Here is a 23,830-nt window from a genome sequence, read left to right on the forward strand (position 1 = left end):
AGGGCTTGAATTTAAACACTGCAAAACTCACATAAAAGCCAGAAGCATAGCAAAGCCTCAGAAGTTCCAGTGTTCCTACCAGGAGATAAAACACGGATAGAAGAATTCCCAGAAGTTCTTGGACCAGCTACTCTTACATACATGGTGGAAAAAAAACAAAGAAATACTGCCTCAAAAAGCTGGAAATTAAGGACCAGTCCCCAAGGTCATCCCTTAGACTTCCACACTCACATTGTAGCACACACATGTCCATAGTCACATACATGAATGCGCACGCATACACACAAAAAGTTTAAATGTTAAAATTATTGTTTCTGTAATAGTACCGTTATTCAATGTAAAAAAAAAAAACACTGTGTTTTTTTTTTCCAATATCATCTCTCTTTTTGAGCAATTGGTTTTGTTTTGTTTGGGATTTTGTTTTGGTTTTGGTTTTTTGGTTTGGTTTAGTTTGGTTTGGGGTTTGGTTTTTGGTTTTTGGTTTTTCAAGACAGGGTTTCTCTATGTAAAAACTCTGGCTATCTTAGACTCGTTTTGTAGACCAGGCTGGCCTCGAACTTACAGAGATATGCCTGCCTCTGCCTCTGCCTCTGCCTCTGCCTCTGCCTCTGCCTCTGCCTCTGCCTCTGCCTCTGCCTCTGCCTCTGCCTCTCTGCTTCTGCCTCCAGAGTGCTAAGATTACAGGAATGCTCCACTACACCCAGCTGAGCACTCATTTTAAGGGTTAAAATGTAAGGGTTTCCAGAGCTTTGCCAATGTTTTAATACTGTTTGAGAGTCATAATCTTAAAATAAGGAAATATAACTATGCATACCTTTCTTAATAAGTACCTTACATCAAAAAGGATCACAAAGTACAAAGCAATAAGCAAAATGTCTCTCTTATACACATCTACACAACAAGAGCACAGAGCCTAGAAGACATACACCAACAAAAAAACGAAATCATCTTGATTTCTAGTCTAAATTTCGCCAAAAGGCTGTCACAATATCTCCCAGAGTACCGCATCCTAAACTGGTGTAAGTTGGCTGTGCTTTACTTCAATTTCGATTAGCATGTCCTTAGACCAGCAATATGATAGCTGGGAACTTGAGCCCCGGCTATGACTTCCTTGGCTGCGTCTCCTTATTAATTTATACAAGGAGAACTGAGCCACACTGCAAAGCATGGAATATGGCATTATGTTCTCCACTGCCATTCACAAAGAGCTGCTTGGCTGTTGCCTTAATACTGCATACAGATGCAGTGGAGGAGCAATCATTTTTAAGCACAATTTTATTGCAGAAAAGCCCAAGCCCACTGTTGTTTTTTTCCAAGTGTCTGATAATCAGCTTCTGTCACATATAGAAAAGAGATGCTATTTTGTTTCCAGCCATTGGGACAGAACTCAAGAAAACAGTTCTCTCTCAAAGTGCAACAACGTAACTATTCCAAGACTTCACTATGCTTTAAAATTGTCATCTGTCCACTTGGACTTATAAATCACTACAGTGCATCCTTCTGAATCCTGTGCTGGTCTAAAGGACTGCGGAGGCTTTTTAATTTTTTTATGTCACTGTTAGAAAATATACTTCACATTGAAAAAAACCTTAATATATCAATAAATGTTGCTCCCAGTATTACTAATTTTGTCCTAGTGTAGCTGAGGTGCTAAACTAAGACATTATTGAGGTTGAGAATGTACCTCAGTTGTCGAGTGATTCCATAGCATGCTCAAGACGCTGGGTTTGGCCCCAGGCTCTTGTTGTAGACACAACACGCTGCTGATTTGTTGTACCATAGCAACAACCCAAGTTCTTCACATTGTGTAAGGACTCGTCTTTCCCTGGATATCAGTTTTTGTTTTTGTTTTTGTTTTTTGTTTTTTTTTACTATACACATATAATAGATAGTCCTTTAACATTGAGATGTTCTTATCTCTATGGAGAAAAGGGCTAAAAATCTGTCTTCAAAAACCACAAAACAAGGAGTTCTCAAACTAGATATGATCTTTTTTTTAATTACCTAAAAATTTTAAGCCATTAAGGTTCAATTTTACTCTCCATTGCTGGGCAGCTGAAATTCTCCTTTTTTGCATACCAATTAGGTTCACTCTCTCTACCGTATGGTGCCACTGTTGCCAGATGGCTACTCCAGAGATGGCTGCCTCTCGGTCACAGTTTGAAATGCCCCTGGGTAATGAAGAGTGAAAATGATGCTGTGCCTTTGAAACAATGAGTGAAGCTGTCAGTGGCTGAGGACGTGCAGCTGCGAACAAAGTGCGCATTTGCTTGTAGGGCCTCATTTGCACTGTGGATTAATGAAAGTTTAAAGCATGCTGATTAAAAATACGTGTCTTCCAAATTAGTGACTTTTTTATTTTTTTTTCTTATTTCTTAACAAACCCTAGCTTAACAAAAATATAATAATGTTCCAGAGAAAGGAAAACAAAAACACTGACTTCACAAATGCTCATTTTTCTACCTCATTGCAGAAATAACATAGGGTACAATATGTGAATAGAAAGACAACTTGAAGCTGGCTAAAACAGTATGGTTACATCTATTTGAAATATTAGGCTATGCCAGACTACATGTAAGACACCCAAGTCTTTCCTACATTTTAATTTTGGGTTTTTATTTGGGGTGGGGGGGCATTGCTTGTTTTTTGAGACAGCATTCAAACTCACTACCCTGATCCACCTTCCCTGTCTCTCAAGTGCTAAAATTACAGTTATGTGTCACCCTGCCCAGCTTTTCCTACTCTCAATATACTGAAAAGCTCCTCTTATGAAAAATATTGAATTCTTATAGAATCCATACACTGTATAAATGTATTAAAATGTCATAATAAAACCCACTATTGTATATAATAGATGCTATTAAAAGCCTTTAAGTAGTATATAGTCAAATGTTAGAATGTAATTCTAGAACTATAAATGAGAAGAGTTATAATAATGATTAATATGCCACAAAGCAGAGCTAGTATATAGGAGGTTTATTGTGGGAAAGGGGGAGAGAGAGAAAGGAAAAGGACGTCCATGACAGAGAGAGGGCGTGTGAGAGAGACAGCAGAGATGGTGGGTCCTTTTTACTGGCTGTGCACCTGGCAATGACATAAGACACTGTTGGGTCCCTGAAGGCCCCTGAAGACAAGGCAGCTGAGTCGCCTGTAACAACAACAACAACAGCAAAGAAAGTTGGAGCAGAAAACGCGTAAGCCACACATGTTGAGAATGCCTGATGGAGAAAGTGGTTCTTGGGGGAAAGTTAAATAAGACCTATTTTAATGAAACCAGCAAAATCACAAAAATTAACTCAAACAGCTGGGTATGGTAGCAGATACCTTTAATCCTGGCACTTGTGAGTTTGAGGTAAGCCTGGTCTACATAGCATTCTAAGCAAACCAGGGCTACATAGAGAGACCTGTCTTTACAGGGGAGTTAGTGGTAGAGGGTAAACAAGAGGAATTTGGCACATAAAGGAAACACTGGTGTCAGGTTCCAAAGACACTCAGAACAAATAGCTATCTGTGGTGCCTATCAGCATACCCCAGCACAAGCTTGCCTTAAGGCTCTCTTGCTGGCTTAGGTTCTATGGGAAAGAGGTCTCTTGAGCTTCTGCTCTTGGCTCTGGGTCCTCTCACTGTAGCTGTTCTCTTGCTATCACTTCTCTCTCTTTTTGTGCCCCTCCACCCATGGCCCAGTTCAGTCTACTAGCTATGTTCAGTCAGCCACGTATTCTCCCTGTTCTGGACTCTTCTAGAAGCCTCTGGGTCTTCTATCCCTCTCCTCAACCATAGAAGCAGTAGTCATGTCCTCATCGCACTCAACTGCCTGTCTAATGTTAAGGGCTCATACAAAGGATTGACCAGTAGTGGATGCGGGGTTTACCATACAGGACAAGGCCTCTGGAAAACCAAGGATTTAAGTACATTTAAATAATTGATTATTGTGGTTTGAATAAAAATGTCCCCCCACAGGCCCAGATGTTTGATTACTTGGTCCCCAGTTGGTGGACTTAAGTGGGTTTAAGAGGTGTGGCCTAAGAGAAAGTATGTCATTAGAGTTGGGTTACAAAGTCTCAGAGCAATGGGCTTTTCCAAGTTCTCTTTCTGATTTGTGCTTGTGGTTCAAGATCTGAGCCCTCAGCTTCCTGCTCTTGTCACAATGCCTTCTCTCTACCACCATGGACTTTAACCCTCTGGAACTATAAGCGCAAATAAACTTTTTATTCTATAAGTTGCCTTGGCCATGGTCCTTTACCACAAAACTGGAAAAATAACCAATACGTAGATGTAATGGTGATGAAGTATACTAAAAGGAATAGCAGAGCATGGACCTTAACTGAAAGCACACTTCTTAATCACTAAGGCTGGTTCCACCGCAGGCCTTGCTTTTATTCTTCAAGATTTCACACTGCAGAGATGCCAATCTTAATAGAACCCACAGCATTTATAATTCTGTGAACCACTGAATCAAAGGCTTAAGAAGCCGCAATAAAACTCTAAAGAGATTACTGAAGAAGCTTTCCAGTAAAGACCTGGTATGTAGTCATAACAATGGGAATAGAGAAAAAGAAATGTTTCAAGAATCTCCCCAAAGAAAAACTCCTTTCAACTTGACCAGTGGAGGAAAAGTGTCAAAGAAAAGTTCATTGTATCAAACCCACATAAACAAAAGAATGCTGCTGACACTGGCAATTTCATGGGAATGTTCCTCACTAGAGGATGCTAAGTGATTCTGTTGGTGATTCTCTTTATTCTCCTCTGATCGCTATTCCTCCTGCTTCCTGACCACTCTTTATTCCCCTCTGCTGTGCAGTGGGGTTGAGGATCAGCTCTTGACCTTTATTTTTTATTTTTCCATAATGAACTCTGTGTGTGTGTGTGTGTGTGTGTGTGTGTGTGTGTGTGTGTGTGTGTTGGTGATAATGAAAGAATGAGAGGCCAGGCAATCCATTTAAAAGGGAGTAGGAGAGAGAGGAATAACTGGCTCTTGTTCTTTTGGTCTGTTTGTAGACTAGGTCTTATTCTGTTTATTAGCCTGGCCTCATAATTGAGGCTATCCTCCTGCCTCAGCCTCCCAAGTGCTAGGATGTGTCATCATACCTAAATAGCTGTGTGTTCTTGAATGCTATGTGTAATGTAATTACTCAACTTTGTAATAGGTTACCTAATACTCTAACCTTCTTTTTGTTTGTTTTCATATGTATTACAGAAGAAACTATTCCTTTTTAAGATAAAGTGTGTGTGTGTGTGTGTGTGTGTGTGTGTGTGTGTTTCACACTGCTAACTTTGTAGGTTTAATCAAAGATCAAGGCACCACCAGATTCAGAGTTTGATGAGTGTTTTCTTTTGTACGTCCATATGGTAGCAGTGGGTAGACAGCTTTCTTCTAGCCCATCTCACCAATACTTAGAATGCTACAGAGGACTAGAAGTTTCCTTCCTTTGATTCTATAATTAGCTCTTCATCACAATAAGATAAATGGAGGCAGATCACCAAACATCACAGGTGAGAGCTCCCCTAACTCTTTCCCAAAGCCCCTTTCAGCCTTTCCTTCTAGCCCAGCTCCTTCCTATCCACTCCTGTCTCTCCAGATTTACTCTTAGTCCTGCTGTAGGATGCCTACAGGAGCTCCTCCTCCCAGTGTGTGGAGGCATGATGTCCCTAGCTGGCTCGCGCCCATGCTCCCGCTCTCTCTCTCCCTCCCTCCCTCCCTCCCTCCCTCCCTCCCTCTCTCTATCTCTATCTCTATCTCTATCTCTCACCCTCTTTCTCTCTTTCTCTCTCCCCCTCCTCCCTCTCTCCCTCCCTCTCTCTCCCTCCCTCCTTTCCCTCCTCCCCCCCCCCCCCCCCCCCCCCCCGTGTATATGTTTCTCTCAAATAGTTGATTCTGTGATCTGTATTTGAGTTCATGGTATCACCCTCCATCTTGTGTTCCCAAATTGAGAATTTAGGAGCCATCACGAACATGAGGCATTGTTGGTCAATTTATTAGAGTGATTATGTAATAACCATTGTTAATAACATGCAAGAAAAGTGTAAATTCATTATTAAGCCTGAGAAGTAATTGTTAACTCACTTTACTGTTGGTGGTATAATTAAGAAATGAAAGAACAAAATAAAAATGAATACCTAAACAGAAATTCTGATGCAGAGGATAGAAAAAGAATTCAAGGGGAAGGAATGGGACTGTCTATTTGGTCAGTGTGAATATTACAGGTCCACAGCCAAAAATCTTGGGCTATCTTTAGCCCCCTTGATAGTCACTTAACACCAATATCTATAACTAACAGAGATGGTTAGGGTCTCCCCTCCTCCACCAGAAACTAAAAAAAGGTTTAGAACAAGCATATTCTACACCCTAATGATAATATTCAAAGAAACTCATGAGCATGTATACCAACCAGATCATATTATGACATGTCCATAGCAGCACTAGTCATACCTCTATAATTAAAAGAGTAGAAATCTCTATCAACCAAAGAAAGGATGAATTGCGGCATGGTTATATAATATATTATGTAATGACAAAATGAAGTTACTATTGCTAAATGTAACCAGAACACCTCACAAAAAATAGACAATACATCAGCCATGAAAAATATGTAGAATATTATTCTGTCCATGTAAAGGTTAAAAATAGATTTAAAAAACTAAGCTATGGATGGGAAAAACTATGATGGAAAATTATTATGACTGAAATATGTGCAGTAATTGCTAAAGGTGCAAAACTACAATGGATAAGTGCTTGAAGGGCGACTCTGAGGTACCCATTACTTTCATTTCCTTCTCCTGGGAGGTGTTTTTTTTTTTTTTTATAAATTATGCATTCATGTTTTTGTACTTTTTTCTGTATGTATAGTATATCAGATGTTTGTTCAAGCATTCCATTAAATCTAGATATTCCAGAAACAGTAGCCGGGCATGGTGAAGCATGCCTTTAATCCCAACACTTGGGAGGCAGAGGCAGGCGGATCGCTGTGAGTTCAGGGCCAGCCTGGTCTACAAAGCTAGCCAAGGCTACACAAAGAGACCCTGTCTCAAAAAAAAAAAAAAAAGACAGAAAGGGAAGAAATAAACATTAATTTGGAAGTAGTAAGTACTATGAAGAAAAATTAAACAGGACAAGGGAAGATGGTTTAAGAGAGAAAACTAAACCAGGCATGGTGGCACTCGCCTTTAATTCCAGCACTCAGGAGGCAGAGGCAGGCAGATCACTATGAATTCAAGGCCAGCTTGGTCTACAAAGTGAGTCTAGGACAGCCAGGGCTACACAGAGAAACCCAATCTCAAAAAACTGACATGGAGAATGGGAGGATACAAGGGATGGGATAACCATTGAGATGTAACAAGAATAAATTAATAAAGGAGAAAAAAAAAGAAAGAAAATATTTCATATGCTGAGTTACCAGAAAACCTGCTTTACATCTTTGAACACCTGTATGTTCTCCTGGTGTCACATTTTAAATTATTTTGATTTGTATTTATCTTCAGACCAATGTTCAGTTTTGCTTCATGTGAACTTTACAGATACTTGTATATCTTATTACAAAGAATGTCTTAACAAAACCTCTGTTTATTTCTAGTTACATCTTTGAGTTAAGATTTTAAACTTCAAGTGTGCCTAAGTTTTCTGGACACTCGATCTACAAAATCATGTGATATCTTTTAACACTTAACTCTTTTCATACTTATTAATGCAATCTCCCAAAATAGAATTCTAACTCGTAGTAGATTTGGGACAGCAATAAATAATTAAAAAGAAAAAAAAACTGACACGGGGTGGGAGGGGGGACTATTTGCAACCTACGCAATCAGTATCTCCATAGGAGATGGACAATGGACAGGGCAAAGCCAAGGCAAATAGACTATACAACTAAATCCAAACTGTCCTACTTGCATGATTTTATGAACTCCTCAAAAATAACTCCAGTAACATTCAAAGTCCCCGAAAAGCAATGCTGCTAGCAATTTTTAAAAATTAACAGTTGAAGAAAAAAATAAGAAAGGCTGTCTATAGTAAAATTGCTTCCAGCTCAACGATAAAATGCTTTCTTAAAGGACTGAAAACATAATTTATTTAATGTGGTTAGAGATCAAACATAAAATGAAGATTGCTATATTGAGTCGTTTTAAACAGAAAAAGAAAATCATGCCACAAACAGCAATAAAGTATTTCAATGTGAACAATTAGTTAACTTATTCTTACCAATAACTTTTATATGTGTACATATTTTACTAAAGTGTTCTACTTAGTTTCTCCTACCTACTAAACAATGTAAAGGCCCAATTGAAGTTAATTCATTTTCCTTCACTTATTCTGTATGTCAGTTGTTCTCAGATAATAAAAATTTTCAAAATGGATTAGGCTTTATGCCCTCACATTACACTAACTACTTAATATGTTAGGTTGAACTCTGTGGAATTTCCATTCTATTGTTTCTGAACTGCAAAATGCCAAGCACTGAGGCAACGTGTAAATGTACTAAATTATACTTAGTTCATACATCTAATAGGTATGTGTTGATCGATTAAATTGCTGGGCACTAGGAAAAGAAAAAGTCAAGATAAGGATCACTAGCTTTGAAATTTACAAGAAGAATGAATAAAAAAAGGGAAGAAAACCAATATATGAAGGATACACAGTTGAGTACAATTCAGAAGGAATAGTCAGAGCAGCTGCCTCTAACATGGACTCTTCGTGGGCATTTAAAGCACAAGGCTTCATATTTGCCACATTTTCATACTTTAACTTAATAATAAAACCACATTATTCAAAATCAGACAGAATAAAAATAAAGACTAAAACTTGTAAATAAGCTAAATTATACTCTTAAAATACTTCTATTCTCTTCATTTTAAGCTGTCATTTTGTTAAGTAGGCATACAGCAGTAGTTAAACTAGTCTGGTTTCCATTTTAAATCTCCATCCTAAACTGGCAGATGGAGCGCCTTATGTTCACAGGAGGAAGGCCAAGTGTTCAGAAAAGGCAACTACCCAGCCACAGTCAGAAGAAAGGGTTCTGAACCGGTTTTCCCTGAAGGGTTAGCAGATAACTGGATCTGAAAGGCTTTCAGAGAATTATAGGATATCCAATGTAACATTCCCCAGTATGTTTTCCCCCTGGGTGAGGAGAATAGACACACTCTGAGGAAAATTTCAGTTATGTGGAAAGACTGTTGCTGATCACAGACCTAAAGGCATATTATTTCCTTCATTATATATCAAGTTTAAAAGTATGATACACTATGTTTTACCTATTTAAAAAGGAAGACTTTTGAATGAAAAGATAATAGATTTCAAAATGTTGTGTACAGGTCAACAATACTGAAGACTACAAGTAAATTTGAGTGTTTTCCTTCATTTATCTTTCTTTTTATCTTATATGTATGACTGTTTTGGCTGCATATATGTCTGTGTGTGACATGCATGCCTGGTGTCTATGAAGGCCAGATGGTATCAGATCCCCTAGACTGGAGTTATGGACAGTTGTGAGCTGCTATGTGGCTGCCCTGGAAGAGCAGCCAGTGCTCTAAACCACTGAGCCATCTCTCCAGTCCCTTAATTTACATTTCTAACCCTTTGTTGCTTCCTATACATTTTTGTAATAATAACAGACTTCAAAAGGTCAGGTCTAGGAAGGCAGCGGCTATATGTATCTGTCTCATTCTGGCTTTAGCACAAGTGCCACCTAAACAACCACAAGATATAATTTAAATATTTCACTTTTATAATTTATCTGCTAAGAAAAACAAAAATCTATCTTTGTCAGAGCAAAGAAACTGGTAAAAACAAGTCACTCACTGAAAGTATACGTTAACTGTTAGTATTGTTTTGAATCTGAAAAAAGGAAAACATTTTATCTAAGAAATTTCATAATGTCAAGAAAAATTCCTCCACTACTTATTTTCAAGGAAACACCACACTTCCTGGAAGAAGCCCAGAGAATCAGCCTGTTAAAGCAAGACCCGTGCAGAAAAACAATTCCTCCGTCCACAATAGCGAGACCTATAATACAAAGCCAGCAGCACTATGCAGCAGAAAGAGGCCCCTCCAATACAGGGGCTTCTGTGGCTGTCTAAGTTACAGCCCAGGGAGGGACCCAGCACAACAGCAGCGCGCAAGGCTGCTGACATCCGCTCTAGACACAGGCACAGATGGCTCTGCAGCTTCTCCTGTGGTGTGACACCTTCCAGAAAAGTCTAAAAATAGACACATCCCAAGAAGATTTTTGGAACCAGTATTTTATAAGCTCCATACTATCACATGAAAGTTATCCTTAATGTGAGAGCCAATCACCAAGTTTACTAAAACTTGACTGAGCAAGGGACAAGAGAAAAGTTTAAGCTAGCTTATCATCTACGCATGAAACACAGACTAGACTGATTTAATTTAATTTCAGGACTATTGGAGTATTTTCCAACATGTTAAAGTACCTTGAAATTAAAAAATAATTTTCAAAAATTTTAAAACACTGCCTTGAAAATGCTCAGGGACTGTAACAACAAAAAAAGCATAAAAAATCTGGTCTTAAAATGCAGGAATAAAAAAAAGAATAAAAAACTTTTTTTAAAAAATGCAGTACATTGAAATCTAATACAAAGCTAACTAAATCTTTTTAAAGCAGTTACTGTAGCAACCACATGGACCAGAGCACAAATGAACAACCAGGACCCCAAATTATGAAGTGATACTACAGTTATTAGATAATGTGGAAAATTCCATCTTGCAAAACAATTTAAAGACAATGAGGGCTGGATGTTGGCTCCACAGTTAGAAGTATTTGCTGCCCCTCCAGAGGTCTACAGTCCCGACGTGAAACCAAATCCCTGCCAGATCGTTCACAACCTTTGCAATTCCAGTCCCAGAAGCTCCAATCCCTCTGGCTCCATGTGCACCTCACACATGAATACAGAAACGCACATAATACACAAATAATTTTGTTAGGTCCCAATCCCTACCCACCCACCCACCAAAAAAGGCAGTGACACTATGTCCCAAAATGACAGTCTGGACTCAGCACAGAATGAACTCCTACAGGGTAAGCAGGAGTGTTCCTGGCAGAGAGATAAAAAGCCTACACTCAGCTCTCTCAGAAACCCAGGAAGAGCCATCACTTATCTCTCCCTATAGCCAACTACTGCAAATAGAGCATATGGTTTCCTATAAGCAAACGCCTATAATACACATCAAAGCCCCACAGCAAGCCCGCCCCGGTTCTCTCTGCCCCCTCCCATCCTCACCCCACCCCACCCCCATGCCACCCCACCCCTAGAGACTATTGCTGATTATGATTTTATTGTTGTTGTGGGAAGAGGCTGGCAGAGCTCCCTGAGTTGAGACTAGTGGCACTTCAGCTGTGGAACCTAACACCCTGTCACTGCAAAGCAAATCACAAAACCGATGCACATGTTGTTATCAGAACTTTATTCTAAGTTATAAAGGAAACTGACACACTTAATGACAATGGTGGTGCTGAAAATAATTTAGAAATTATCTGTTTCAAAATTCCATCAGTTTCTGACTCACTTCCTTCACTCTCTAACAAGTAGCGTTTTGGCTTCTGTTTTAATGTCCCAATGAGCCACCAGGAGAAGCTATGGTCTTGTGGCTGCTAACTCACTCAGCTTGTCGGTCTCCATGGCTGGCCCTTCCACACATTCAACCCATTGGTCCCAGGATCAGGGCACCAAAACATGATGTTCCAGAAGCAATAAGCCAACATTTACAAGGCATTCTAAACAGTTTCTGCTAATGAAAGCAAATCACATGAAACTCTTACCCAGCCCAACATACCTGTCTCCTTAGCCTCTAAACAATACCAAGCAATGCAAGCCACTCATTGAAGTCTCACCAAAGGGGGTGGGGGGAGTTAAGTGACCTCTTGTTGTTTGGAGTCTTTTTTGTGTTTTTTGTTTTGTTTTTGTTTTTGAGAAAAGGTTTCTCTGCATAGCTCTGGCTGTCCTGTAATTCACTATGTAAAGCAGGCTGACACTGAGCTCCACCTACCTTTGCCTTGCTAGGGCTGGGATTAAAAGCGTGTACCACCACACCCAGCTTTAAAATATTGCTTTTATTAGTCTCCTATTTACTTTAACTCTAGCTTCAGAATATATTTATGTCCTGGTCTACACATTCCTAATCTAGGGTGTACACATTGCATCCTATAAGTAATAACCCTTTGTCTCATAAAATCCTGACATCCATTTTAGTATCCGGATGGGACTATTTTCAGAGAATGTTAAAAGAATATGTCTGGTTAGTTTGTTTTATTTTATAGAAAGAAAAATGACAACACTCGAGCTTTGTAATAGGAACAAAAAAATACTGCTTCTCACTCAGTTATACCAGGAATACTTTAACTATAGAATAATGTTTTTAAGGGTTTTCCACATTTATATACAACGTACTTTGATCATGTTCTCCCTCTATTTTCCTCTCTTATCTTCTTCCCCTCCCATCAAAACTCTTTTCTCCAACAAGTCTCCTTACTTTCTTACTTTCATGTGGGGTGTGTGTGTGTGTGTGTGTGTGTGTGTGTGTGTGTGTGTGTGTGTAAATGCATTGCCTACATGATCACAGGAAGGAGATTGTTTACGTGAGCATATGCAATTAAATGAAGAATATGCATCTCCTGCCTCCCTACCTTAATTATTCCTTAGACATGGGTGGGGCTTATGAGCTCCTCCTCTATCCATAATGAAATGTTGATAGGTCCAGGCTTATGCAAGTAGATGCTTATTTTTCTATCACAATGATAAGTCTTTTCTAAATTATGTGCTTCGGCAGACTCGTTTTTCAATTCCTTTTAAAAGCAAAGTATCAAAATTGGGATCCATTTTTTAAAAATTCAAATTCAAGTAAACATTCATTTTCTAAACTGAACTAAATTTATTTCTTCACCTTTAATTTTTTATTATTATTTTATTTTATGTGTATATGTATTTTGCCTGCATGTGCATCTACACACCACATGCATGCCTCATGCACAAGGAAGTCAGAAGAGGGTGTCATGTGCCCTGGAACTGGAGATAGAGACAGTCGTGAGCCACCATGTGAGTACCAGCAACCAAGCGCAGGTCCTCTGGAAAAGGAGCCAATGCTCTTGACCACTGGACCAACTCTCCAGCCCCTTATTCCGTCATGTTTATATCTCTTGGTGAGGTGACTACTTTCTTCTTAGTGCTTTATTAAGAAAGCACCTTTTTGCAGATCCTCCAACCATCTTGAGTCGGCTCATTTCTCACCCCAGATACTGACCCCTCCAAATCTAAGCCATCATCATCTCTTATCTGAACTGCTCCAACAGCTTCCTATCTTGGATTATTCTCCCACAGCCTACAAAGCTGTCCACTCCACCTGAAATAAAATTCGGATTTCTTCTGTTAGCATGGTGGTATACACCTTTAATCTCAGCACTGGGGAAACAGAGAGAAGTTGGTCCCTGTAAGCTCAAGTCAAGTCTGACTACATAGAAAGTTCTACACCAGTTGAGGCTACTTAGTATGACCCTGTCTCAAAACAAAACAAAACAACAACAACAACACACACAAAAAAAATTTCTTCTCAGGGCTCAAAAACCTAGTTCCAGTTTAATTCACTACCTTTTTCTCCCATATCCACCCTTCTATTCCAGACATACCTGGAGGACTTTTAATGAATAGCAGCAGCACCCCATGGAAGAACAGGAAAAAATGCCTAGAAAATTGACAGTGTTTTGTTATCACACGTACTTGGGAAAGGCGCCTGCATTGGCTGTCAGTGGGCAAGGCCAGGACCCTAACCATCCCACAGAACCAAGATGCACAGTTCAAGTCTGTACCACACAGGGTCATTGTATCTCAAATGCTGAGCTATTGTCACAAGCACAGAGCTTGTTCTCACCAAATGATTTCTATATTTGCTGGTGCTTTCAGCCCAGAGCAATCCCTTCCTGGCTTGTTAATTTTCATCACCTGGGAGTCAGATTCAATATCATCTTCTCAAAAGGGCTTTGCCTGACTCTCGTTTCTAACATTACCTCCTCCACTAGCTCCTACTAGGTTTACTATTCCACAGCCCTGCTTTGCTCTGTTTTTAGCACATATCCCTATACAATATTATTTATTGCCTACCCTTTTGTTGCTTTTCTCCCTCCTCAGTCAAAAGTCACCTCTCCTGGGGGATGGAGAGGCTGCTCAGCAGTTAGAATCACTGGTTCAATTCTCAGGACCCACATGGCAGCTCATGACCACCTAAAACTCAAGTTCCAGGGAACCCAGTGCCTTCATCTGGCTTCTGCGGGCGTCAGACATGCACATGGTACACAGATATACACAGAGACAAAACGCTCATATGCATAAAATAAACAAATAAATAGATTTAATTCGATTCTCCAAACAATACCTGAAGTACCTAACAGTACCTATAATACAATGGTTGTCGTGTGTGAAAATAATAACTATCTAGAATAATTTTTCTTATTTAAGATTAAGATTTCTTTCACCTTCAAGTAACCATCGTCTCTAGTGCTTTTTCCTATGTCAAGTTGCATTTTTGCAATGGATTTGTTTTAGTTTAATTTGGTTCTTGCTACACTGAGAATAGAGCCCAGGGTCTCACATACACTAGGCAAGCACTGCTACTGAGCTACACTCACAGCCACAGAAGTTAGTTTCACATTATAAAATGCTCACATTTACATAGCACAGAGAAGTAATGCAAAATTCAAAATGTCCTAATAGACCATCCCAAGAGTGAGGCACAGCCACTTTCTAAATTGCAGGAGCCTGATGTTCAAGAAAACCCTTAAATACACCAGAGGAATTGGAGTAGCAGCTACTTCCAGACTCCTTGTTAAGGGCAGCTCCTTCCCACGGTGTCACCAGATCTGCTACCGCAGACAGGGCCTTCCTGTGACCAGCGTCCTTACAATCACCTGTGCTGAGGCATCGGCTAGCAGGGACTGACTGGAAGGGCCTTTACCGTCTGGCCATAATCACCCCAGTTCCATCTCTCACCTCTCACTCCATTTTTTTTAATTCACTGCCCACTACAATGGCACAGCAGTAATTGCCCTAGGTTCCACTATATACGCCATCTTCCTGTTTTGTTATTTGTCTCTACAACATTAAGGGCCATTTGACCTGTTTTTCTTATTTGTTTTTATGATTGTCTTTCTTCCTACCCAGAATAGAAGCTCCATGAACACAGACATTTCTTTCTGTTCTTTGCTGTAGCTTTAACACTCAGATCTGTGACTCTCACACAATAGAGTCATTAAATATAGTAATGTTATTACACAAATGAATGAACAATCATTTATTTTTATGTAATAATCTAATCACAACACTTATTTTATACACATTTTTCACATTTCTGAATCACATTAGTATCACATTTTTTAAAATTTAGAATTGGTTGATGATGATTAAAACATTATTTGTCTAGATTTGCTTTGCTTTCACTGTGTTTTTCTGAAATACCTTACCACTCTCTAAATATGTAATCATAGTTTTGAAGCCTGCGGCAGTTTGAATGAGAATGAGACACCCATAGGCTCATCTGTTTAAATGCTTCATCCCCAGTTAGTGGAACTATTGGGAAGGATTAGAAGGTGTGGCCTTGTTAGAGGGGGTGTGTCACTGGCAGAGGAGGGGGTCTGTAGCTTCAAAAGCCCAGCCCAGGCTTAGTGTCTCTGTCTTTCTCTCTGTCTCCCTGTCTTTCTGTCTCTCTCTCCCTCCCTCCCTCTCTTCCTCCCTCCACACTACCTGTGGATAAGGATGTAAGCTCTTAGTTATTGCTCAAGCACCATGTCTGCCTGCCAACCACCATGCGCCCCACCATGATGATCATGGACTAACATTCTGAAACTGTAAACTACTCCCCAACTAAAAGCTTCCCTTTCTAAGTTGTATATCTTATTGAAAGCATTTTAATGTAACTTGTAAAGATAAGTTAGTTTATTTTGCTACAAAGAAAAAAGAACATCTTGATTATAAAACTAGAGCTAATGTAAAATACCTGAATATTCACTTAGGAAAGATTTTTAGTTCTAAATTATTTCTAAATATTAACAAAAATTACCCTCTTATAGTTTTGATCACTAGATGACTAAACCAGTTAATTTCTGGGCTGGAGAGATGGCTTAGTGAGTTGCTCTTGCAGAGGACCCAAGTTCGATTCCCAGCATCCTCATGGTGGCTTACAGCCATCTTTAACCACAATGCCAGGGACTGTGATACAGTCTTCCACTTCTGACTTCCATGGGTACCAGGCATACACATGGGGTGGACTCATCCAGGCAAGACACTCAAACACAAAACAATTGAAATAACTAAAAAGTTAATTTCTAATGTCCCTCCAACATTAAGAATCTATGCCAACTTAAAAAAAATGATCTTAAGAGTTAATAAGTCAGAGTTGTTTACAATGGTTCTGGAATATTCATCTTCATGTTCATTCTCTCTCTCCCTCCCCACCTTCTAAGAAGGCAGGGGCAGGCGTTTCAATGATAATAAACTCCACGAATCAGTTCTAAAGTAAAAGAGGGAAGACTGGAAAAGTAAATGTGTTCAGAGGAAAAATGTGTGTGGGCCAGGTGTTCATGCGAGCACTATTAATTACTTTAGAAAAAATGGTGAAACAAAGAGTACAAGTGATGGAACAGTGAAATATCAGGGTTAGAGCTGAGTGAGCAGAACTGAAATGAACAGGAAGAAAATGGCTGAGGGAAAATTCATGAAGGCTGGGTGAAAGTTAATACAACTAAGAAAGTTTTTGAGGTTTTTTGTTGTTGTTTTTCGAGACAGGGTTTATCTGTGTATCCTTGGCTGTCCTGGACTCGCTTTGTAGACCAGGTTGGCCTGAAACTCACAGCGATCCGCCTGCCTCTGCCTCCAAAGTGCTGGGATTAAAGGCGTGAACCACCATGACCTGCAGAAAGATTATTTTATATTTTGGAAAAAAGTAGAAAGAAATTGATAAGGCAAGGGTAGGTAGACAAGCAAGTAGGTGGCTCTAAAGCACAGTGAGTTAGGTATATTACATAGTAAGTATTTTGAGATTATTCAATCACTGGGTTTTATAGACAAAGAAATTAGATCCCGGAAGGAAAAAGTCCCAATAGTCATCCTTTCTTTGCCCTCCAGTGCAGTGATTAAGACGCTTGCTAACGTAGCCGTGTTCCCACTCTTCGCCCTGTCTCCCAGGCCATGCACAAGACCTGAAGCATTTGATTCCAGTTGTCCACCTCAACACTCAACTGCCAAAGAAGAAATAAGAGGTAATGTACTAATGTCCAACCGCCTGAATCATCCTGGCTTCACACCAAGATCTAGAGTGGGCAGGATGTGGTCACACTGCAGGCCTGGCTCCTCCAGCTGTGGAAACCAGCCAGGCATTATGCTGATGCGCATATTCCCATCACCAGCCAATGAGACAGGAAGCAAAATAATCACCGATAACTCACCTACAAAGCCACACAAGGCTGCTATGGGGTCACAAAAACAAATCTCCTCAGTTTCTTCCCTACACAATTACACTCTTTTCCTCTCACACTACCTCACAAACTGCCAGGACAGAACCTGAGCCACCTTATTGGTCCTCACTAATTACTACCATAGTCTTCACTCTTGATTTTATAAAAACAAAGAGCAAAACCAAAATCCTACAGATAGATTCATATGCTCAAAAACATGTAAAATAAGTACATACAAAAGAATATTTCCCAAAAGAGCAATGTAGTCAGAAGGAAAAACACATAGGAAAAAAAACTTACTATGTTGTTGCCCTAGTTTACTTCCTATTATTGTAAAATTTTTAATTACATCGTGTGTGTGTGTGTGTGTGTGTGTGTATGTCTGTGTCTGTGTGTCTGTGTGTGTGTCTGTGTGTATGTCTGTGTGTGTGTATGTCTGTGTGTATGTCTGTGTGTGTGTATGTCTGTGTGTGTGTGTCTGTGTGTCTGTGTCTGTGTGTGTGTGTCTGTGTGTATGTTTGTGTGTGTGTGTGTGTGTCTGTGTGTCTGTGTCTGTGTGTGTGTCTGTGTGTGTCTGTCTGTGTGTGTGTATTTGTATGTGTGTGTGTGTCTGTGTGTGTGTGTCTGTGTGTCTGTGTGTGTGTGTCTGTGTGTGTATGTCTGTGTGTGTGTCTGTGTGTGTCTGTCTGTGTGTATGTCTCTCTGTGTGTGTGTCTGTCTGTGTGTGTGTCTGTCTGTGTGTGTGTCTGTCTGTGTGTGTGTGTGTGTGTGTGTGTGTGTGTGTGTCTGTGTGTGTCTGTGTGTGTGTGTGTGTGTGTGTGTGTGTGTGTGTGTGTGAGTAGCACTCATGTGGTGATAAGAAGACAACTTGTGAGAATGGGCTCTTTCTTTACCATGTAGGAACAGGGTGAAGGGAGAGAAATAGAAGCCAAGTTCATCAAGCTTAGGGGGGGGGAGCCCTTACCTTCTGAGCCATCTTGCCTCTTTCCCCCAGAATGTTTGAAAGCAATGGCTTCCAGGGTTAGGAAATAGTTTAGTTGGTAAAATATCTACCATACAAGCATTAGGACGTAAGTTTGCTGCTTTAGAGGACGCAGCATGATGGTACACACCTGTATCCTCAGCACTGGGGAGCAGGTACAGGTGGATTCCTAGATGTCTCTGACCAGCCAACCTGGCATACTTGGCACATTCCAGGCCAGTGAGAGATACTGTCTCAAAAAACAAGTTATCTAAGGAATAATATTTGGATGTCCTCTGACCTACACACACACACACATTCTCTCTCTCTCTCTCTCTCTCTCTCTCTCTCCTATAATGGCTTCTATATGACATCATCATTGGAATACCTTGTTTTGCACAACTGTTTATAATTGAGACTCAGTTCATTTAAGTAATAATCTCAACTAAAATAAAACATGTTTAAAAGATTTAAAACAGGTATTATAATCAAATAATAACAATTATTTTACTACCTTAAAACATACTTTTGTATAGTTATAATCCTGTTTACTAAGAATATTCACTTGCATTTTCTTTATGCTAAATGTAAATCAAAATACATACAATAACAAGTGTAATTTGATAAAAACAAAATTTTCTGATACTTTTTCTAGCTATATAGGACAAAATTGCTTAATTCTTTTATTTTTCACAAATAACATCTGGATTTGTATTATTCTGTGTTAAGAAACTGTTTCCATCATTCTTATAAAGCATTTTCCCCACTTGCGCTTTACTGTCAGTGAGATGACGCGAGTGGTCACTGCTCACACTCTCCAATTTTCTCAGCCTTTCTCTGACACTACTCAGTATTAACTTCTGAACACTTGATAAAGGTGTAACTTCTTCTAATATGAATTTATTTTTGTAAATGTTTATTTTTATACCTACTATGAGCTAAGCTCTGTGTTACAAGACTTTGTATTACATTAAATGGAATAAGCCAGGCACAGAAAAACAAACATTTCATTGTCTCACTCATATAAGGAATCAGAGACGTAAGATGTAACAAGGTGAGTGTAATGCCAATACTAACTCTTTTAAAACACTGAATGTTGGGTTGTCACAAAAAACACGATTATGTGAAGTAACGTATTAGCTCAATTAAGACATAACAGATGTATCCTGCAAACATAATACTATACATTATGCGTACATAGAATTTTATCTATCAATCTCAGATAAATAAAAGGCAGATTCATTCTTTTAAGAACTCATTGTTTACTAAAGACAAAAGACTACGGAATTGAGGTTCACTGTGGTGAGTAAGTACGACAACACAGAAATATCCCTAAAAGTGTTGTTTACTCAAAGAGAAAGGTCTGTTAACAGCCACGTTTTGTGTCATTGAGTGAGTCCACTTCTCGTATCAAGAAAAGATGACTTAACATTGCCTTGCGTTTCTCCACCTTGGCAAAGCACAGTCCATAAATAAAGACATCACAGAAACATCTCTGAGAATTACAATAATCACCCATTTCCTTACTTTTTGCCAGGTTTAGCACTACTATATTTAGACATGTCAGCCTAAGACATAATTTAACTTAGGAAATATAAGTCCGGACACCATTAAAACCAAATATGAATATGGCAAGAAAAGCATGAGCTAAAATTTATAGCATGATATGCAAAATTTATATTTCTATCTGTGTTTTCTAACCATATCTACTTACATTTATTTTGGTATTTAAGCATCTGAATAAAAATAGCATAATTGAAGGTATAATCTCTATTGTTTATGAACTAGGAGAAAGGTTGATTAGATGTCATAGCTCATGTTTTTTAATTGTAACAACACAAAACAGGGCCTTCCCTTTCCCTAAAATTAACTTAGATTATAAGAAAAGTGTTTCTATTTATGTATGTATGATATCACTAGCATTTACAATGTTAGTATGCACCTAAAAATAAAGACTTGTCACATAGAAAAGCAGTGTATATGTACACTAACATTCATACTTGATTTCCTGCTACTCCCACTGCCTTAAATAGTATGTATAATTCTTATGAATGCTTGGCTGGACATAAATACACATTCACTATTTTCTTTTAGAACATTAGTCTTTAAAAGAAAGAAAACATAAAAACAGGAAAATGTTATTCACAGAACATTGGTGATATTCCGGTTTTATAAATACAGTCATTTCAACTGGAAGGGCCATATTTGACAGGCAAGGCACAGATATCCATAGATTTTACATATACCCTTCTTTCTCATTTCTCGCCATATAGAGGTGAATTTAATTTTCCTTAGTCTCAGGGTGCCTTCCATAAGACGTAAACATAGCCCAGCCTTGCTCAGAGGTGAAATTAAGGGCAGCAAAACCACCTAGCAAAGTTGTTTTGGTCCTACAGCCTCATAGCAAGAACTAAGAGCAACGTCAAACGAGATTGGTGAGTCCTAGTAACTAGTGCCTGTTTCACCAAGGAGCAATTACTCAGCAGACAGCTGAGGTACCAAATTCTACCATCCTGAAATTGCAGGTCCTCAGGCCCAAGCCTCCCCATCAATTGGATGGATTATGCAATGGCCATTGATACCTGGGTTTGAAATAACAGCAGTTTGGGAAGTTTGATTTATGGATTTCAAGCCAGTTCAATGTCACCTGCCAGCACTGCTACCTGAAGACTCTTGTGACTCCCCCTCCCCCACAGGATAAAGAGCTTCCCGTTCCAGCTTATGCATTCATTTCTTGGGCAATTTTTCTATTGGTGAAAACAATGGACTCTTTCAATATTCTCTTATCAACAAAGGGCTCTAAGATGCAGTCCTTCTGGCCATATCCTTCTGACTTCCCTACAGTGATGACTGGCGCTGAGAGACGCCAGACCGGGAGAGGGGAATAGGAGACAGGCCACTCACCTCTTTGAGCTGCTCCAGCTCTTGTTTGAGGCCGTCATACTCGGCCTCCAGCTCGTCATACTGTTGCTTGAGAGTCAGTTTCTCCTCCAGCACCACCAGCCCGTACTCGGCAGCCTGGATCTTCTCGTGGGTGGTTTCTGTGAGCTCCTTGGTCAGTCTCTCTATTTCAGTCTTATAGTGGTCTACGGTGTGCACCACCTCTTCTGCGGCCATAGCGGGATGCAAAGCAGAGGGGGAGGAAAAGCAAACAGGGATGGAGCAAGAAAATGGAAAGGAAAAGTGCCCGATGGATAGGCAGAGTGCCCTGAGGCCCGGCCGGCAGCGGCTGCTACACGGCCGGAAGCACTGAGGAGGAATACAGCATGGAGACTGCGGGGTGAGGACCGCAGGCAGCCAGGACCCTCGGGGCCACGCGCCCGGGCATTCAGCAGCCAAGCTCGCGCAGCAAGAGGCTCTGCGGCCTCAGAGGCGCGTGGCCGCCATGTCTCCGGCCGCGTCACTGCGGTCCACCGCCCAGCGCTCCGCGGGAGGGTGAGCTCCACCTGCTCGCCCGGCCCTGCCGCAGCCAGTGCACACGGGTGCGGACTCCGGCTGGCCCTCTCCCTCCCGGGCCACTCAGGATGCAGGGACGTAGGGCAGTGGGAGGAGCAAAGCCAAACCCCTACTGCGCCTCGCAGCGCGGACCGCTGAGGAGCGGTGAGGGCAGAGGAACCAAGAACTGGCTGAGGGATGACGGGAGGCTAAGGAAGGCTGAGGAGGGGCAACTGCGCAGAGGAGGGTTGAAGGCTAAGAAGAGGAAGGGATGGCTTGAAGAGAGGTGAAGGCTCAAGAGGTGAAGAAGGCTCAGGGTGGGAGAGATGCTAGGCTGAAGAAACCAGAGCCACTGAAGAGGGACAGGACAGGTGGGAAGGGTGGAGTCTGAGAGATCAGAACACTGAGAAGTCCTCTACCAGGCTGACTTTGCTGAGGTGGGAATTCAAAGGCCACCGGAGTACGGTGGGCTTGCAGACACAGAGCTAGTGCTGTGGGCTCTGAGCTTTCAATATGTGAAGGAATGCTGCTTTTCCAAAGCTCGACAGGAGTCTAGTCCACCTAATATCCTACCAAAGAACTTTGCTGTTCACCAGCCCAAGCATCTGTTCACGTAGTTCATCACAGGAGCTTTGTCTCTCCGGAAAACTACTATTGTAGCGTGTTGTTGTATATTATTACTGGGGAGATGTAAACAAGTATCTACTCACCCCAGAGGCCAAAGCTACCACCACAGTCCAACTTGGTGAACCAATTATAATTGTATAAAAATTATAACTACAGGAATACGGGTAAGGGGTTATTTACAGGAACAGAAATGACCCAAAAATAGCTACCTCACCAAAAGCCCACCCCAGTGGTGACAGCTCACAGACAGCAGAAAACCTGGACCACACTGCACAACTTGCAGGCAGCGCAACAGGTTGAAGACTATCTCTTTCCGATAGCTCAGGTGATCTGTGTCTCCTCTAGGCATCTAAGCCTGTCTGGCTCATCTCTCTGCCCGCTTTACTGATAGTACAAGCCTGGGGAGGGAGCGCATCTGGTTAGTTTGAGGAATCCCTAGGAGTCTTTGAGTTGACTACTTCCTGACTTTAAGAGCTTCCTAGAGTGATGGGATGTTTTACTTCTCTTTAGAACATCCTGTGTGTTGAACTTCTGTTAAAATGAACTGTTTTATCCAGGAGGAAATTGCTACAACTGCACATGTTCAGTAAGCCTTTAGGCCTGCAGTTCTCAGTCTTTAGGGGTTGACCAAACCTGTCACAGGGGTCACATATCCGATATTTACATTACAAGTCATAACAGTAGAAAAAAGTAGTAATGAAGTAACAACAAAATAGTTTTATGGTTGGGGTCACCACAACCTGAGAAACTGTATTAAAAAGGTAGCAGCATTAGGAAGGTTGAAATACTAGCATTGTATTTCTTCCAGATAATTCTATGAAGGTTTCACTACATGGATTCTTCAGGAAAGGAAACAAGTCTGTGATTTCTTTTGGGAAGTATTTAGGATATTCAACTAAGAAAAATATACCTGTGAATAAGAGCAAAGTTCTTGAGATTGTGAGTCTGCATGTGCACCTGTTGCAGGATATATGATCACGGTGTGTACCCCAAGATTCTATTCCTAGTTGTGGTGTAGCTAAGCCCTAGCACACACCTTTAATCCAAAACAGGAATAAATGCAGTCAATGATAGATCTAGAAGCCAAGTAAGCAACCAGTTGACAGGGAGTGAACATAGAGAAAAACCATAGAGTATAAGAGGAAGTCAGGAAGATGGATAGAGAGACACCAGGAAATAGAAGGGAGGGACATTGGGTTTTGAGAACTTCCTTTTGGGACCTCAGCTGAGGAAAAAGTCAGCTAGCTGTTTTCTCGTGTCTCTGAGCTAGCAAGCTCTCACCTTTGCATTTGGCTTTCAAATCTTTGTTGGTAAAAATTGAACATTTGAGATTTTGTTAAAAACAACATTGAGCAAAGTAAAT

At 40.4% G+C, this 23,830-nt stretch overlaps 1 protein-coding gene across 10 annotated transcripts in view; it reads right to left on the minus strand.

Moving 5' to 3' along the window:
- The window catches only part of BICD1 (BICD cargo adaptor 1), a 143,737-nt gene extending 121,758 nt beyond the window's left edge, over window positions 1-21,979 (minus strand). For 3 of the 10 annotated variants that reach the window (XR_014775952.1, XM_084764841.1, XM_084764843.1), the window contains exon 1: window positions 21,310-21,978. Coding sequence is in view for 9 of the 10 variants with exons in the window: in XM_084764841.1 (XP_084620967.1) it covers window positions 21,310-21,522 (213 nt within the window). In the remaining variant the exon portion in view is untranslated. Of the gene's footprint in view, window positions 1-21,309 lie in introns of all 10 variants that reach the window. The other 7 variants (XM_084764846.1, XM_084764845.1, XM_084764848.1 and 4 more) reach the window with 5 other exon arrangements.
- Between the last annotated feature and the right edge of the window lie 1,851 nt (window positions 21,980-23,830).

The sequence above is a fragment of the Acomys minous genome (genome assembly GCF_964271855.1).
Source record: "Acomys minous genome assembly, chromosome: 17".
Lineage (NCBI taxonomy): Eukaryota > Metazoa > Chordata > Mammalia > Rodentia > Muridae > Acomys > Acomys minous.